An 18866-nucleotide genomic window follows, 5' to 3' on the forward strand; every position below is an offset into this window, starting at 1 on the left:
TCAAAAAAAAATTCAAAGTGGGAAAAATTGCTCCTGTGCAATATCAGTTTTTATCGTTTATATAAACAGCAATAATGGGGGACTTCTGTTATGTGGAGAGAGTAGAGAAGCTGGGATTCTTCTCCTTAGAGCCAGAGAAGGTTAAGGGAAGACTTAATAGAGGTATTTTGATAGAGTAGATAGGGAGAAACTGTTTCCATTGGCAGGGGGGGTCAGTAACCAAAGGACACAGATTTAAGGAAATTGGCAAAAGAACCAGAGGGGAAGTGAAGAGAAATCTTTTTTCGTAGCGAGTATTTAAATTTATGACAGAATATATGACTTCAAAATGGGGGCTGATTTACACCTGTGCACTCTGGTCCAATTCCCAACCCCCATCCCTCCCCCCGCCCCCCACCCTTCCGCCCTGCTTCACCTGAAGATTATATTTGGTCTCGACTCCCTGGGGGTAATTTTGACTTTGGGCAATAGTATAAAATGAACAATGTTGAATCAGCCGCCCATTATACATCTCGTCCGGTTTTCATTTCCATCAGGTTTTTACAACAATCCAGGAATTTTCATGGCTGTTTTTATTTCCTATGATGAATTAAATTTCACAACTTGCTATAGTGGGATTTGAACTCCCAGCCTCTGGGTCGCTCAGTCCGACACCATTGTACCATTTTAATGCAAGTATTATTGTAAACTTGACTGTTTACCTCATCCACACAGACAGTACCCATCAGATTAACAGACATGAGTATTGGACAAAGATAGACGTACCAAGGTAGTAGCCATATGTTGCTTGTTTGTATTCTTCCCAGGAAATGTTGTTGTCTTTGTTAAGGTCATAGTCCCTCCACACTTTTGCTACATTTTCATAAATATAACGTTTCTGCACTCGTTTAATCCACGCCTTTAGCTCGTCAGTGGTCACATACTGATCCTGATTATCATCTATCCGCTCGACAATTTTGCTGCAAAAACACATAAAACATTGCTTTGTTTACTGAGCATATCGATGTTAAATATGTATATGTTCACTGACAATCAGCAACTTATGAACAGTCAATACAGTAATAGCTATCTCCACTGACCAGGAACTCAACTGGACCAGCCACATAAATGCCGTGGCTACTAGAGCAGGTCAGAGGCTGGGTATTCTGCGACGAGTGGCTCACCTCCTGACTCCCCAAAGCCTTTCCACCAGGCACAAGTCAGGAGTGTGATGAAATACTCTCCACTTCCCTGGATTGGTGCAGCTGCAACAACATTCAAGAAGCTCGACACCATCTAGGTCAAAGCAGTCAGCTTGATCGGCAGCTCATCCATCACCTTAAACATCCACCCCTTCCACCACCGGCACACCGTGGCTGCAGTGTGTACTATCTACAGGATGTACAGCAGCAACTCGCCAAGGTTTCATTCGACAGCGCCTTCCAAACCCGCGACTTTTTCCACCTAGAAGGACAAGGGCAGCAGATGCATGGGAACACCACCGCCTGCACGTTCCCCTCCAAGTCACACACAATCCCGACTTGGAAATATATCACCGTTCCTTCTTAGTCACTGGATCAGAATCCTGGAACTCCCTACCTAACACTGTTGGAGAACCTTCACCACATGGACTGCAGCGGTTCAAGATGGCGGCTCACCACCATCTTCTCAGGGGTAACTAGGGTTGGGCAATAAATGCCAGCCTTGCTAGGGTCGCCCATGTCCCAAAGAATGCATTTTTAAAAAAGTTTGTGATACCCTGCTTCTGGCGCCGACTCTTGTTGGATTGAAGTATAGATCAGAGATGCAGCTACAAAACTATGGGGCTAGTACAGTGACCCGTACTCACGTCTAGTGTGGATTCATGCTTGGATCCGTGGTGGCACTCTTGTCCCTTGAGTGAGAATGATGTGGGTTCAGGCCGCACTGCAGGACTTGATCACATAATCGAGGCTGACACTTCCATGCAGTACTCTGGGAGTGCAGCAGCATTGAAGGTGCTATCTTTTGGATGAGACATTAAACTGAGGTCCTCTCTGCCAATTTGATGGACGTAAAAGAAACTATGGTGCCATTCAAAGAAGAACAGGGTAGTTTTCCCAGTGTCCTAGCCAACATTACTACCTTAATCAACACCACCAAAAAAACAGAATAATTGGCCATTTATTTCATTGGTGTCTGTGGGATCTTGCTGTGCGCAAACTGGCTGCCACGTTTCCTACATTACAACAGTGACTACACTTCTAAAGTAATTCATTGACTGTGAAACACTTTGGGACATCTTGAAGGCGTGAAAGGCACTAACTAAATGCAAGTTTTATCTTTCCATGCCGGAAGCTTTGCCTTGCAACATTATACCTTGATACATTTTTCCCACTGATGGACATTTTTTTAAGAAAGCATTCTGTGGATCCAGTTGTATAATTACAAGCAATAATCTAAAATCTGAAAATAACATTTACAGCTTTTTAAAATGAAGAATAAATCCTTCTGAGAATTATAACGTTATGAAATAAGCAGCAAAATATGCACTTTGGCTCACAGACATCTAAGGGGCCGAATGGTCTAAGGTCCCACTCTGCATATGGAAATGCAGAAGGGACGAGACTGCCCCCTGCCTGTTGTTTGTGTTCCTGGTTCTGGCCCACTTCCCAGGATTTGGGCAGGTGCAAGAACCATTGGCACCATAAGCAGAGAGGAAATCTGACCCCGAGCTACTTAAGGTAATTGGATAAAAAATACATCCCGTTCTTGTCTGAGACTGGTAGCTGCAGAGTGCGAAGAACAACTGACAAGACTGGAGTTATACTGCAGGCTGTCACTCACATCCAGACCACCAAGAAGGGACTCTGAACATGCATGCTTAAATCCCTGCACAGACCCACACAAGCCCAACAGGTATTTGTTTGGAGAGGGAAAACAGGAGTGTCTGTTTTCTCATAACATGAGTCAATATTAAGTTTATAAAATGCCCAGGAGGCTCAACAGATCACCTAGGAATTTTTTAAACCTGGTTTCAAACCAGTTGGTGCGGTTGGAGAAAGTCTCACACCGCTGGAATTTAACGTGTTCAGGAGTCAGATCGGGCTCCCAAATTATACAGCACAGAAGGAGGGAATGGTAGCATAGTGGTTGTGTTACTAGACTAGTAATCCAGAGGCCTCGACTAATAATCCAGCTGGCGAAATTAAATTCAATGAATTAAATAACATTCTGGAATAAAAAAACTAGTATCAGTAATGGTGGCCATGAAACTTGATTGTCGTAAAAACCGATTAGGAAACCTGCCGTCCTTACCCGGTCTGGACGAGATGTGACTCCAGACCCACAGCAATGTGGGCGATTCATAATCGCCCTCTGACATGGCCTAGCAAGCCACTCAGTTGTAAAATCTCGGTACAAAAAGTAATAATAATAAAACCGGACAGACCACCCGGCATTAGACCACTAGGCACCGGACGCGACAAAGGCAAACCAAGCCCAGTCGACCCTGCAAAGTCCTCCTCACTAACATTTGGGGACTTGTGCCAAAATTGACTAGTCAAGCAACGGTCTGACATAGCCATACTCACAGAATCATACCTTTCAGCCAACGTCCCAGACTCTTATATCACGATCCCTGGGTATGTCCTGTCACACTGGCAGGACAGACCGACCAGAGGTGGCGGTACAGTGATATACAGTCAGGAGGGAGTGGCCCTGGGAGACCTCAACACTGACTCTGGACCCCATGAAATCTCATGGCATCAGGTCAAACATGGGCAAGGAATCCTCCTGCTGATTATCACCTACCGTCCTCCCTCAGCTGATGAATGAGTCCTCCTCCATGTTGAGCACCACTTGGAGGAAGCACTGAGGGTAGCAAGGGCACAGAATGTACTCTGGGTGGGGGACTTCAATGTCCATCACCAAGAATGGCTCGGTAGCACCATGACTGACCGAGCTGGCCGAGTCCTGAAGGACATAGCTGCCACACTGGGCCTGCGGCAGGTGGTGAGCAAACCAACACGAGGGAAAAACCTACTTGACCTCGTCCTCACCAATCTACCTGTCGCAGGTGCATCTGTCCATGACAGTATTGGTAGGAGTGACGACCACACTGTCCTCGTGGAGACGCAGTCCCGTCTTCGCACTGAGGACACCATCCAACGTGTTGTGTAGCACTACCACCGTGCTAAATGGGATAGATTCAGAACAGATCTAGCAGCTCAAAACTGGGCATCCATGAGGCGCTGTGGGCCATCAGCAGCAGCAGAATTGTACTCCAGCACAATCTGTAACCTCATGGCCCGGCATATTCCTCACTCTACCATTACCAACAAGCCAGGAGATCAACCCAGGTTCAATTAGGAGTGTAGAAGAGCATGCCAGGAGCAGCACCAGGCATACCTAAAAATGAGGTGCCAACCTGGTGAAGCTACAACTCAGGACTACATGCATGCTAAACAGCGGAAGCAACATGCTATAGACAGAGCTAAGTGATTCCACAACCAACGGATCAGATCAAAGCTCTGCAGTCCTGCCACATCCAGTCGTAAATGGTGGTGGACAATAAAACAACTAATGGGAGGAGGAGGCTCTGTAAACATCCCCATCCTCAATGATGGCAGAGTCCAGCACATGAGTACAAAAGACAAGGCTGAAGCATTTGCAACCATCTTCAGCCAGAAGTGCCGAGTAGATGATCCATCTCGGCCTCCTCCCGATATCCCCACCATCACAGAAGCCAGTCTTCAGCCAATTCGATTCACTCCACGTGATATCAAGAAACGGCTGAATGCACTGGATACAGCAAAGGCTGTGGGCCCTGACAACATCCTGGCTGTAGTGCTGAAAACTTGTGCTCCAGAACTAGCTGCGCCTCTAGCCAAGCTGTTCCATTACAGCTACAACACTGGCATCTACCTGACAATGTGGAAAATTGCCCAGGAATGTCCTGTCCACAAAAAGCAGGACAAATCTAATCCGGCCAATTACCGCCCCATCAGTCTACTCTCAATCATCAGCAAAGTGATGGAAGGTGTCGTTGACAGTGCTATCAAGCGGCACTTACTCACCAATAACTTGCGCACCGATGCTGTTTGGGTTCCGCCAGGACCACTCAGCTCCAGACCTCATTACAGCCTTGGCCCAAACATGGACAAAAGAGCTGAATTCCAGAGGTGAGGTGAGAGTAACTGCCCTTGACATCAAGGCAGCATTTGACCGAGTGTGGCACCAAGGAGCCCTCGTAAAATTGAAGTCAATGGGAATCAGGGGGAAAACTCTCCAGTGGCTGGAGTCATACCTAACACAAAGGAAGATGGTAGTGGTTGTTGGAGGCCAATCATCTCAGACCCAGGACATTGCTGCAGGAGTTCCTCAGGGCAGTGTCCTCGGCCCAACCATCTTCAGCTGTTTCATCAATGACCTTCCCTCCATCATAAGGTCAGAAATGGGATGTTCGCTGATGATTGCACAGTGTTCAGTTCCATTCGCAGCCCTTCAGATAATGAAGCAGTCCGTGCCCGCATGCAGCAAGACCTGGACAACATCCAGGCTTGTGCTGATAAGTGGCAAGTAACATTCGTGCCAGGCAAGTGCCAGGCAATGACCATCTCCATTTCCCTTGACATTCAATGGCATTTACCACCACCGAATCCCCCACCATCAACATCCTGGGGGTCACCATTGACCAGAAACTTAACTGGACCAGCCACATAAACACTGTGGCTACAAGAGCAGGTCAGAGGCTGGGTATTCTGTGGCGAGTGACTCACCTCCTGACTCCCAAAAGCCTTTCCACCATCTACAAGGCACAAGTCAGGAGTGTGATGGAATACTCTCCACTTGCCTGGATGAGTGCAGCTCCAACAACACTCAAGAAGCTCGACACCATCCAGGACAAAGCAGCCCGCTTGATTGGCACCCCATCCACCACCCTAAACATTCACTCCCTTCACCACCGGCGCACTGTGGCTGCAGTGTGAACCATCCACAGGATACACTGCAGCAACTCGCCAAGGCTTCTTCGACAGCACCTCCCAAACCCACGACCTTTACCTCCTAGAAGGACAAGGGCAGCAGGCACATGGGAACAACACCACCTGCACATTCCCCTCCAAGTCACACACAATCCTGACTTGGAAATACATAGTCATTCCTTCATTGTCGCTGGGTCAAAATCCTGGAACTCCCTACCTAACAGCACTGTGGGAGAACCTTCACCACATGGACTGCAGCGGTTCAAGAAGGCGGCTCACCACTACCTTCTCAAGGGCATTAGGGATGGGCAATAAATGCTGGCCTTGCCAGTGACACCCACATCCCATGAACAAATAAAAAAAATACTGGTCAGGACACCAGGGAGAACTCCCTTGTTCTTCTTCAAAATAACGCTGTGGGATCTTTTACATCCACCCGAGAAGGCAGACAGGCCCTCAGTTTAGCGTCTCATCCAAAAGACGGCACCTCTAACAGTGCAGCACTCCCTCAGTATTGCACTGAGAGTGTTGGCCTGGATTTTGTGCTCAAGTCTCTGGAGTGGGACTTGAACCTTGTCGTTCAAGAGGCGCGAGTGCTACCAACTGAGCCACGGCTAGACACCTGACAAAGCAGAGAAGATTTCGGGATACAGTATTTCCAATTGGCAGATCAAAAGTCGGACATTGGTACTGAGGGGAGTAAACGAGCTAACAACCGGTCTGAAGACAATACTGGAGAAGGAAGGGTCACATGACTCCTCCAAGATGTCATCTAGCAAAGCTTCATTGATTTCCCTCCCATTGGGCAACAGAACTACTTGAAATATAAGTGCAGGATAAACAAACAAAGAAGATTAAACTTTCAGAAAGAAAACTAGGAAACAGATTTACTAATAATAGTTTGAATATATTTTGAATGGCATACACTGGGCTTAAAATCTTTAAATTAGTCAACAGGATTTGTCACAGTCTGTGGTATGGTAACCAAAAGTGTATGCACAAACCATCACAACAGAAAACCTGAACTTTTCCATTTAGAAACCACTATTGTGCCTCAAATAATGTGTAGCCAATTCAACAACAACAAGTTGCATTTATACAGCGCCTTTAACATAGAAAAACGTTCCGAGGTGCTTCACAGGAGCGATTATCAAACAATATTTGACACCAAGCCACATAAGGAGATATTAAGACAGGTGACCAACAGCTTGGTCAAAGAGATAGGTTTTAAGGAGTGTCTTAAAGAAATAGAGAGAAGTAGAGAGATGGAGAGGTTTAGGGAGGGAATTCCAAAGCTTAGGGTCTAGGCAGCTGAAGGTGCGGCCATCAATGGTGGAGTGATGAAAATCGGGGATGCGCAAGAATTGGAGGAGCGCAGAGATCTCGGAGGGTTGAAGGGCTGGAGGAGGTTACAGAGATAGGGAGGGGCGAGACCATGTCGGGTTTTGAAAACGAGGGTGAAAATTTTAAAATCAAGGCGTTCCTAGACCGCAAGCACAGGGGTGATGTGTGAACGGGACTCGGTGCGAGTTAGGATACGGGCAGCAGAGTTTTGGATGAGCTCAAGTTTATGGATGGTGGGAGATGGGAGGCCGGCCAGAAGAGCATTGTAATAGTCAAATCTAGAGGTAACAAAGGCATGGATAAGGGTTTTAGCAGCAGATAAGTTGAGGCAGGGATGGAGACGGGCGATGTTACGGAGGTGGGAGTAGGCAGTCTTGGTGATGGAGCGGATATATGGTTGGAAGCTCATCTCAAGTTCAAATAGGATGCCAAGCTTGCGAGCGGTCTGGTTCAGCCTCAGACAGTGGCCAGGGAGAGGGACGGAGTCGGTGGCTAGGGAACAGAATTCAACGCCATATATAACATACTGAATATAACACTTTATGGTTATGTGGAAGGAGAAATAACAATTGTCGTACAATATTTCCCCATCTAGTTTCCCCATGCGTCGTTCCACAAGTGTGTAAACCCAAAACTTTTTTCCTATTGTCAGATTTGTTTGTGAAGCACGTGGGACGTTTTACTACGTTAAAGGTGCTATATAAATGCAAGTTGTTGTTATTATTGAAAGAAAAAACTCCAAGATAATGCTTATGTGCTCTTAGATTATCCTCAAAATTGGAGATTCCATTTTTACCAGAAATGTGTTTATTTACTATAACTGATTACCGCAATAACTGAATTCCAAGAATGGGAATGATCCAAATCTCATTAATTTTAAGGCCATTTGCTATACCCTGTCACCAACTAATAATGTATTACATGAAGAGCGCAGGCACCAGGCAGAAGATTGAGCTGGTTGGGGTGAGGTGGGGTAGGGGGGAGGAGAACTGTTGGACCGGAAAGAGAATATTCCCCTAGCTCTGGCCACTAAGAGGGCAGTCACTGCCGTGATTGATGTGGATTGAATGGCTCTCTGGGCCCCCTTGTGACCTGTCCTTAGCAGTGTGGCACAGTGAAATTAAGAGAAGGATAAATGTACAAGTTAGGTCTGCTTAACGATCTACTTGTGCAAGTTAAAACAAAAAGAAACATAGCATTGAAAATGCAGCAAGGTTTTCAGTGGCAATGGTAGAATAGATGGTCAGCTCTTAAGTGGTTTCCTGGTTTCATTTTTACAACTTATCATCTAGATTAAGGGAAACACATCGGCAAAACTTAAATAGGGTGAAATTAGCGAATCAGCAGCCCATTTTACAGTGAAGTCAACGGGGAAAATAAAATTGGGCGCGGTGTAAAACGGGGCAGCTGATTCGCTAGGAGCCCGTTTTGCACTACTGATGTAGACCAATTTCACCCACAAATGGTCTTCTTTATCCCGACAGTGATTTGGAATCGGGTGTATTTATATGCTATTCAGTTTAAGGAAACCTAAGCAGTGTGCGGGACAGTGGATAGCTGGATTGGCATCTGTTGTCTGACATTGTAGGAGGCTAAGCTGAATAACAGCGGTCCACGTTTCAGTAATGTGATCCCTTTCACTTGTGGTGAGCAGCGAGTAACAGATGTACAGTACAACGTTAAATTTGACAGGAAAATTTGCAACAGCATCAAACCTTGGCCATTTCTTTGAAGCCAGGCACACGAGGGGCAATTTTAACCTAACTCGCCGGGCAGGAATCGCACGGGATCGGGTGGAACACCGGTTTTACACCCCGCCCGATATTACTCTTCATTAACTTCAATGGAGGGTAAAATCGGGCGACATGTGAAACCAGCATTCCACCTGATCCCGTCAGTTTCCCAATGGGCAGGTTGGGTTAAAATCGCCCCCATTTTCTCTTCACTTCTATTTTGCTACAGATTCTCAGCTTTTGACTTTCACTAAGTTTTAAAAGTCACGTCATCTTCAGATCTTGCTGATCGCGCAGAGTTTCACTAACGAGCTCCGCAACTTTTGAGAATTGGAAATTTTTTGATTATTAAAACTAGTTATCCAAACCTTTCTGCCACGATCCCTATCTGTAAAGCACAGTACGTTCTACAAAAAAAAATGTGTTCTTACTGGAACCAAAACGCTTAACAGTTATCAAACTAATAGGTGAAAGGACTTGGAGCAATAGAGGGGTCTGAACTCTCTCAACAAAGCCTTTACATCAATCCCAGTGTTATGGAAAAGCAAAAAGCGATCAGAAATTTATATGAAAATGACGATTTGAATTTCTTCGGAAACATCATTAAGGGTTAACTGAGAAGGGGCCGACAAACAAGGGGTGATTTTAAGCCTTCCCGCATAGCGGGAACAGAGCACAAGGGAGTCAAGATTTGGGGCGGTGGGGGGGGGGGGGGGGGGGGAGGTACGCGCCTCAGTCCTGATGGGTTCCTGCAACTCCTCCCCCCCCCCCCCCCCCACCCTATCTTAACTTGCCTGAAATCAGGTATGGAAAGGCCACCCACCCCAGAGGAGCGGGAGAAGGCCTAATTTGAATGGCGGGATCATGTCCCGATTAAGTTATCGGGACGGGCACACCATTTTAAGTAAGGCTCACAAAGCCTAAAGCCCACCGGTGAAAGCTAGCAGCCGGTAGGATCCTGGCCACAGGAAGCCCAGGTCAGTTCCAATCTATTACACTTTGTCCACCGATAAAGTTGTTTGTATCTAATGGAGGATATCAGACATGAGGCACGTCCTCCTTCTGTGCTGTAAACTTCTATGGTTCTAAAGAAAAATTGGAGATTAAATCACGGGTCCTGAACTACATCGAGTTGGCTATGAATTCATGGATTTGGTATAAACCCTTTGAAGGCAAAATGAGTTTGCGCACTCAAAATAAACAAAATATATTGCTGAAATTACAACACACAGCTGAAAGCACAGATACGTGAATGTTGACTTTATCCGCTGTCTAATTTGATAGAAATTAAGTACTTTGGAGATAGTGCAGAAGCAGCCAGAGAGTTAACAACATGGACCTAAAGATAGATCTTAAAGAGCAATACATTGTGAATAAGGACATTAAATTGATTACTGCAACCTAACATGTACACAGCACTGCAAGTCTCTCCGTGCTGAATAATCAAAGTCCACAGCATGTGTGTCACAAGAATATTTTGCTATACTGGTACCATACTTCTAACTGTAGGTTCATATTTCAATCCTCTCCTAATCTAGGTGCGGCACAATTTAGCAGCAGGGATTAGAGCAAGTCATCTACTTTGAAGGACACCTCAAGCTTGTATATAATCAGAACCTTTAAAGCACACTACAACTGCAGAGTGGTTCCACTTTGCATGAATGTTAAAGTAAACAGGTTAAATCCAGAGTCATTGCCCGACCCGACTCCAGAGCAAAGTGGATTGGGATCCCCAGCAGGAGAGTCTCAGTCCACTTTGCTCTTGACTTAAGTCTCACCCTGCCCTACCGTCAGTGTAAATGTAGCCTAAGTCTCTGGATTGGAGCCAATTATGAAATAGGCCCTCTAACAAAAAAAAGTGCATATATACTCTCGTACTCACACACACACACACAAAGTGCCAAGTTTTTTTTAAACAAAATCAGGTTATAGGTCGTAACCATGACAACATGAAAGCAGCAGGGTACAGACACTCACTGCACCTCCCACCCACCCAAACAAAAGTAAGCCTGCTTAGAATATTAAAGGAAGAATACAAAGCTAATGTTATATGTGGATCAAGACCATCTACAGAATAGGAGGGAATGGAATAGGACATGGATTCTAGGCTTAGTTGGAATGGGATTTTTTCATACGCTTCCAAACTTTGCCCAAGAATTGACGACACACCATCCCCTGTTCTGGCAACGGTCAATCAAAAGTTGGTATTTGTGCAAACTTTAAATTTGTCACTGTGTATGGTTACATGGGTGTATTTTGATTCTAAAGAAGTTTACAGGATATTAGGGAAGAATTTCCTGGATCTGTGCCCAGCCTCACAGGATCACCAGGAGTGACAAACATCAGAAAACCCGGCGGGTCGGACGAACATGTCTAACTGACCAAAGCCACGGAGGTCAAAACCTGCTTTTACAAGGATGATACCAAAACGGAGAGGTTATACCTATCAGGAAAGACTAAACAGACTGGGGATCCTTTCTCTAGAAAATAGAAGGCTGAGGGGGGACCTAATAGAGGTCTTTAAGATTATGAAAGGGTTTGCTAAGGTAGACGTAAGAAGATGTTTCCGCTTGTGGGGGAGACCAAAACTAGGGGCCATAAATATAAGATAGTCACTAATAAATCCAATAGGGAATTCAGGAGAAACTTCTTTACCCAGAGAGTGGTTAGAATGTGGAACTCACTACCACATGGTGTGGTTGGGGTGAATAGCATAGATCCCTTTAAGAGGAAGCTAGATAAGAACATGAGGGAGAAAGTAATAGAAAATTATGCTGGTAGGGTTAGAGGAAGTAGGATGGGAGGAGGCTTGTGTGGAGCATAAACACCAGGATAGACCTGTCGAGCCAAATGGACTGTTTCTGTGCTGTAAATTCTATCTAATTCTCTGAATGTCTGTAAAGGAACACGTCTGTTTTTCCTTTATTCACTGTGCCCAGCTGATCCAGTCCCAGGAAAATCTCCCTCTTAATGCTAAGCAGCTTTTCTGGCCAACAGCTTTGAAGAAAGACATACAGTAAACATATGTAATAGAGTGTAAACACATGCAGCTATTGACACAAACACAAAAAAGAAGGGAAATTTGCCCATGGCTACAAGAGTAGTGTCACCTGTTTAAAAACGGGTTTACCCCTGCATTAAAATAGCACACAGAGGAATGTTGTTTGAACGCATTACGGGTTCTTCCATTAATATCATCAATAGTAGCTTCTAGGCTAATGTGGTAAGTGCACCACTAACCTGCAGCTTGGTGACTAAAAGCTTGGTCAAAGAGATAGGTTTAAGGAGCGTCTTAAAGGAGGAGAGAGAGGTACGGAGAGGTTTAGGGAGGGAATTCCAGAGCGTAGGGTTTAGACGGCTGAAGGCACGGCTGCCAATGGTGGGGAGACGGAAGCGGGGTAAGCGCTAGAGGCCAGAGTTGGAGGAACGCAGAGTTCTCAGAGGGTTGTAGGGCAGGAGGAGGTTAAAGAGATAGGGAGGGGCAAGGCCATGAAGGAATTTAAATATGAGGACGAGAACACAGACTGGTTGCAGAAATGTGGTGCGATGTCCTTATTGAGGCAAGCCATATCACCATCACCATATCAAACTGAATTTTCTCTAATAATTATGCAATAAAGGATAGTGCTACACTGCATAAGAATCTGCTGACTTGGAAGATAGTTTGATCAGTAAATCATGCAAAATGTACAGAAGGAAGAATTAGCACCTGAACAGTTCTAATCTTTAACCAATGTTGCAAAATGGACAAGTTTTGGTTTTAGAAGTGCAGATCTGAAGGGCAAATTTAACTTTGGGTTTCAGTACATCCCTGAACATATTAATGAGGTATGTGGTTTCAGGGTAAAGAAAGTAGGTAAGAATTTGCATTTACATAGCGCCTTTCACGATCTCAGGAGGTTCCAAAGCACTTTACAACAACAACAACTTGCATTTATACAGCGCTTTTAACGTAGTAAAACATCCCAAGGCTCTTCACAGGAGCATTATCAGACAAAATTTGACAACGAGCCACATAAGGAGATATTAGGACAGGTGACCAAAAGCTTGGTCAAAGAGGTAGGTTTTAAGGAGGAGAGAGGGGTGGAGAGGTTTAGGGAGGGAATTCCAGAGGTTAGGGCCTAGGCAGCTGAAGACAAGGCCACCAATGGTGGAGCGATGAAAATCGGGGATGCGCAAGAGGCCAGAATTGGGGGAGCGTAGAGATATCGGTGGGTTGTAGGGCTGGAGGAGGTTATAGATATAGGGAGGGGCGAGGCCATGGAGGGAAATCAAGGGGTTCCCAGACCAGGAGCCATTGTAGGTCAGTAAGAACAGGGGTAATAGGTGAATGGGATTTAGTGCGAGTTAGGATATGGGCAGCAGAGTTTTGGATGAGCTCAAGTTCATGGAGGGTGGAAGATGGGAGGCCAGCCAGATGAGCATTGGAATAGTTGAGTCTAGGGGTAACAAAGGCATGGATGAGAGTTTCAGCAGCAGACGAGCTGAGGCAGGAGCGGAGACAAGCGATGTTACGGAGGTGGAAGTAGGCGGTCTTGGTGATAGAGTGGATATGTGGTTGGAAGTTCATCTCAAGGTCAGATAGGACGCCAAGGTTGCGAACAGTCTAGTTCAGCCTCAGACAGTGGCCAGGGAGAGGGATGGAGTCAGTGGCTAGGGAACGGAGTTTGCGGCAGGGACCAAAGATAGAACCATAGAAAAGATACAGCACAGAAGGGTGCCCATTCTAATCCCACCTTCCAGCACCCGGTCCGTAGCCCTGCAGCTTACAGCACTTTAGGTGCAGGTCCAGCTACTTTTTAAAAGAGTTGAGGGTCCCCGCCTCCACCATCAATTCAGGCAGCAAATTCCATACACCCACCACCCTCTGGGTAAAAAAGTTTTTCCTCATGTCCCCTCTAATCCTTCCACCAATCAGCTTAAATCTATGTCCTCTAGTTCTTGAACTCTCCGCTAGGGGAAACAGGTACTTCCTGTCTACTCTAACTGGGCCCCTCATAATTTTGTACACCTCAATCAAATCTCCCCTCAGCCTCCTCTGTTCCAAGGAAAACAACCCCAGCCTATCCAATCTCTCCTCGTAGCTGCAATTTTCAAGCCCTGGCAACATTCTTGTAAATCTTCTCTGCAATCTCTCGACTATGATAAGGGCTTCCGTCTTCCCAATATTTAGTTGGAAGACTTTTTGAAGAATAGTCAATGTTGTAATGTAGGGAAACGCGGCAGCCAACTTGTGCACAGCAAGGTCCCACAAATAGCAATGAAATAAATGATCAGATAATGTTTTTAGTGATGCTGTTGGAGGGATAAATATTGGCCAGGACACCAGGGAGAACTCCCCTGCCCTTCTTCGAATAGTAACATGGAGTCTTTTACTTCCACCCAAGAGGGCAGTTGGGGCCTCGGTTTAACGTCTCAACCAAAAGACGGCACCTCCAATAGTGCAGCACTCTCTCAGTACTGCAGTGAAGTGTCAGTCTAGATATATGCTTAAGTCTCTAGAGTGGGACTCAGAGGCACGAGTGCTACCACTGAGCCACGACTGACACGTTTACACTCAGCCACAGTCAGAGACTGATAGTTGGAGTTCAGCCCATTTTAATCTGTCTAGGTTAAACTCAAATTCTGCTGCTGAGGGGAAAGTTCTGCACAAGCATGCCACTACTCCTCTCCCAGCAGTTAACTTTTAGACATAAGTTTAAAAGTTGTGGGCAGCAGTGTTGGCATGTCCTAAAGGCTTAAATTAATTGCAGGCAGATTTTAAAAGTTTCCAGTCTATTTGGCCACGTTGTACACCTTGCACTGGATTTACAGTGTCATATGGAAACAGTGTGTGAGATCTCCTGCAGGGATATGAAATTGATTTTGCTGAATATTAGAATGTTCAAAGAATATAATTTTTTGCACAATGCCTTTAGATTTTAAAACAAATTCACTGCAGCTATAAACTCTTTCCTTAAGATTACACAATGTACTAAGGAATCAAGGTGAACAATGAACCACCTGAATTTTAAACCTGTCTCTCATCCCTGGACTTGTAGTGGCCTCAGTTCCTTTAACATTAAGGTGTCAGCCCTGGCCCAGTTAGTAGCACTCTCACTTCTGAGTCAGATGGTTGTGGGTTCAAGCCCCACTCCAGAGAGTTGAGTACAAAATCTAGGCTGACACTTCAGTATAGTACTGAGGGAGTGCTGCACTATCCGAGGTGCCATCTTTCAGAGGAGACATTAAACCAAAGGCCCTGTAGAGAGCAGGGGAATTGTCAGGAGCAGGTCCCCTGGCCAATATTTATCCCTCAATCAACAGAATTAAAAACAGATGGGTCATTATTTCATTGCTGTACCTGGGACCTTGCTGTGCGGAAATTGACTGCCACGTCTCCCTACATTACAACAGAGACTACACTTCAAAATAAATACTTCATTGGCTGTGGGACGTCCTGAGCTCGTGAAAGGCGATATATAAATGCAAGTCCTTCCTTTCTATTTAAGGATTCAGTTGGTCCCCCACTGTGCATGCCAGATACAGCTGATCACTGGACAGACGCCCACTGCCACGTTTTCGTACTAACATTGACACTTCTCTAAAGACACTGCTTGCTGCTCTTTCGGGAACTGTAGCCTATTGCAAAAGGAAACTTTGCAAAGGAGCTTGCAAACTAAACGTGCGCCGTTTTGTTTTAAAGTAACAGAATTTATAGTTAATAACTGTTGCCACCCAGCAACACATCATGTGCACTTATACTCTAAGTCAACTGGAGAAACCAGTTTGCAACTTTTAAACATGCTTGTGATAACCAGGATCCAAGTAACGCGCGGTGCTTTACTGGGGCTGTAAACCCATCAACTTTGGCTGCATGTTTTAAGCTTGTGAAATTGGCAGCGACAGCTGGCGAGAGGATTTGATACCCAGTTTTAGTAGTTCAAGCGAGGAATCGCCACATCAGCACCCTTTGCCAAGCTTACCCCAGCCTCTCTACGCTCTCCTCTGGGGTGAGCTGGTCGAAAGTCGTGGCTTCTTCTTTCCCCAGAAAGGCCTCGTGATCGTACTGGAAGTTTTCAGCATCCTCGTGTACCTGATCGCTCAGTTCTGGGTCTTGGTGGACCCTCTCGTTTCTAATGGTGGGTTTGGGGCACACTCCGGCTACGTATAGGAGCAGGAAATACACCATCGGCGGGCTCCTCATGTTGGAATACACTGTAACCATTGAAATCTGCAACAAAAACAACAAGGATACAACAACAACAAAAATACAATACAATTCATAAAATCTCAAGCTTCTGGTTCATTCACTGCAAATTCTCTCCATGGCAGAATAAACAGATCTCAAGTACTGAGTAATAATACCTGGTAAAACAATCCGTTTCTACGTTGAACAGCAAACGCCTCTTAAAACATGCACACAGCAATCTGCCCCATGTAAGTTACAGAGTTATTTCAAACGCAGCGGCTGATGAGTTTCTCCGTTCCGCTTGCACGTAACTGACCCCCAACATTTCCCTGTGATCTCGGGCCCAGCCACTCACCGTTCAGCTTGCTTTTTTGGCAATCAGTGTGCGGATTTGTTAAAGCCCTTCCTATTGGCGAGAGGGCGTGTCCGTGACGTAAGGAGATTGGAATCGCCACGTTGCAGGGCTAAGAATTTAGAGGTGCAAATCTGGCTCACAACTTTTGAATGCTTTTATTTCACACAGTCTCTAAGATGTAAATGTTGTATGTATATATGTGAACTTTACCCTTTTAGAAAATACAGCAATGCATTTTAACATGCATTTTTTTACACATGTATTTGGACAATTCTCATGCAACTAGAATTGTACCTTTTCTTTTGGACAGTGACTGGAATTGAGAACCTAAACATTTCAATCTAAAACACTCGTATTATACTCACAAGATCCATGAAAAAAAATGTCTTCGAATTTAATTAAATGTTGATGTTCACTTTTTTTTGAATGGGCTAAAGTTCCACCAACCACAATGATACATTTAAAAATCTTGCATTCAGTGCACATCTGTCATACTTGGGATATCACAATCCAGATATCGTGCTCCAAACATCACACTTCAAATGGCACACTTTGTTAAAGATCCAAAACAATCTTAAAAGAGAAAGACATAGGAATTGCTAGACGAGAAAAAAACCAAGGTCCATCTAGTTTGTCTTCTCCCATCCTGGTAGTCACATGATACAATAATAATGGAGTTGTTGACTAATCCCAACAATCAATCTCTATCAATTAGTTTATAACAGGCCCAGATATGAGGTGAGGAAAACCCCCAGTGGGGAGAGCTTTGGGAACCATAGGTCCAAAGTCACCTGTTCCTCCCGAGCATATTACATTTATCACATATATCTCAAATTACTCATGTATCCCAAAATACCATTTTCTGAAAGAAATCCATCTAATTTGTATTTGAATGGATTAACACTATCTGCTTCCACTGTCTCCCTAGGGTAAGGAATCTTACAACACCAGGTTATAGTCCAACAGTTTCATTTGAAAATCACAAGCTTTCGGAGGCTTTCTCCTTCGTCAGGTTCGTCACCTGACGAAGGAGAAAGCCTCCGAAAGCTTGTGATTTTCAAATAAAACTGTTGGACTATCACCTGGTGTTGTAAGATTCCTTACATTTGTCCACCCCAGTCCATCACCGGCATCTCCACATCATGTCTCCCTAGGGAGCCTGTTCCATAGACTGAAATATTGTTTCCGCAGATGAGTTTTGAATTTATCCCCCTTCAAGCGCAGGCCGTGTCCTCTGGTTCTGTTGTTCTGGACAAGGTGAAATAGCTTGTTATGGTTTACATCATGTAATCTCTTTAGAATCCTAAAAACAGCCATCACATCACCTCTCAACCTCTTTTCCAGTGAGAACATGCCCAATTTGCATCTTCACTCCTCAAAATCCAATCCCTCCATCCCCTCAATCACTGTATAAACTAAAGGGCACAACTCTAAAAGGGCTGCAGGAACAGAGAGATCTGGGGGTATAAGTGCACAAATCGTTGAAGGTGACAAGGCAGGTTGAGAAAATGGTTAAAAAAGCATACGGGATCCTGGGCTTTATAAATAGAGGCATAGAGTACAAAAGCATAGAAGTCATGATGAACCTTTATAAAACACTGGTTCGGCCATAGGTTAGAGATTTGGGTCCAGTTCTGGGTACCGCACTTTAGGAAAGATGTGAAGGCCTTGGAGAGGGTGTTGAAGAGATTTACTAGAGTTGTTCAAGAACAAGCGAAAGGGAAAAGCGTAGAGCAGCGGAAAGAAAGTGTACTTTAGGCACTACAGATAAAGTAAAAACTAGAAGGCGTAAGGCGATTAACCCAGCATCAAAGCTGAAGGTCAGGCTAGGGTGTGTGGCCCAACAAAAAGTTCTATGTACAAATGCATGGAGTATAAGGAATAAATTAAATGAACTACAGGTTCAAATTCAAATTGGAGGGTATGACATGATAGCTATTACGGAGACATGGCTGCAGGATGGTCAGGATTGGGAACTAAACATACCAGGTTATAAGGTCTACAGGAGAGATGGGGAAAATGGAAGAGGGGGAGAAGTAGCCTTAATGATTAGAGATGAAATCATTTCAATGATAAAGGGGGATATAACGGGGGATATAACAGAGATCTTATGGGTTGAATTGAGAAATAGGAAAGGATCTAAGACTATAGTGGGAGTTGTATATAGGAGCCCTGGCAGCAGCTCTGAAGTGCTAGATTGTACAAATGCAGAGATTAGACAAGCGTGTAACAAAGGCATAGTGGTCTTAATGGGGGACTTTAACCTTCACATAGATTGGGAAAAGCAGACTAGCAACTGTCAGAAAGGTAATGAATTTCTT

General features: G+C 44.9%; 1 protein-coding gene across 1 annotated transcript in view; it reads right to left on the reverse strand.

Moving 5' to 3' along the window:
• rcn1 (reticulocalbin 1, EF-hand calcium binding domain) overlaps positions 1–16477 on the reverse strand; it is a 46124-nt gene extending 29647 nt beyond the window's left edge. The window contains exons 1-3 of the mRNA XM_067994190.1: positions 16367–16477; positions 15985–16232; positions 766–959 (exon numbers count right to left, since the gene is read on the reverse strand). Coding sequence (XP_067850291.1) covers positions 766–959; positions 15985–16226 — 436 coding nt within the window. The 5' untranslated portion in view covers positions 16227–16232; positions 16367–16477. The remainder of the gene's footprint in view (positions 1–765; positions 960–15984; positions 16233–16366) is intronic.
• Between the last annotated feature and the right edge of the window lie 2389 nt (positions 16478–18866).

This window comes from Heptranchias perlo, chromosome 12, assembly GCF_035084215.1.
Source record: "Heptranchias perlo isolate sHepPer1 chromosome 12, sHepPer1.hap1, whole genome shotgun sequence".
Taxonomy (NCBI): domain Eukaryota; kingdom Metazoa; phylum Chordata; class Chondrichthyes; order Hexanchiformes; family Hexanchidae; genus Heptranchias; species Heptranchias perlo.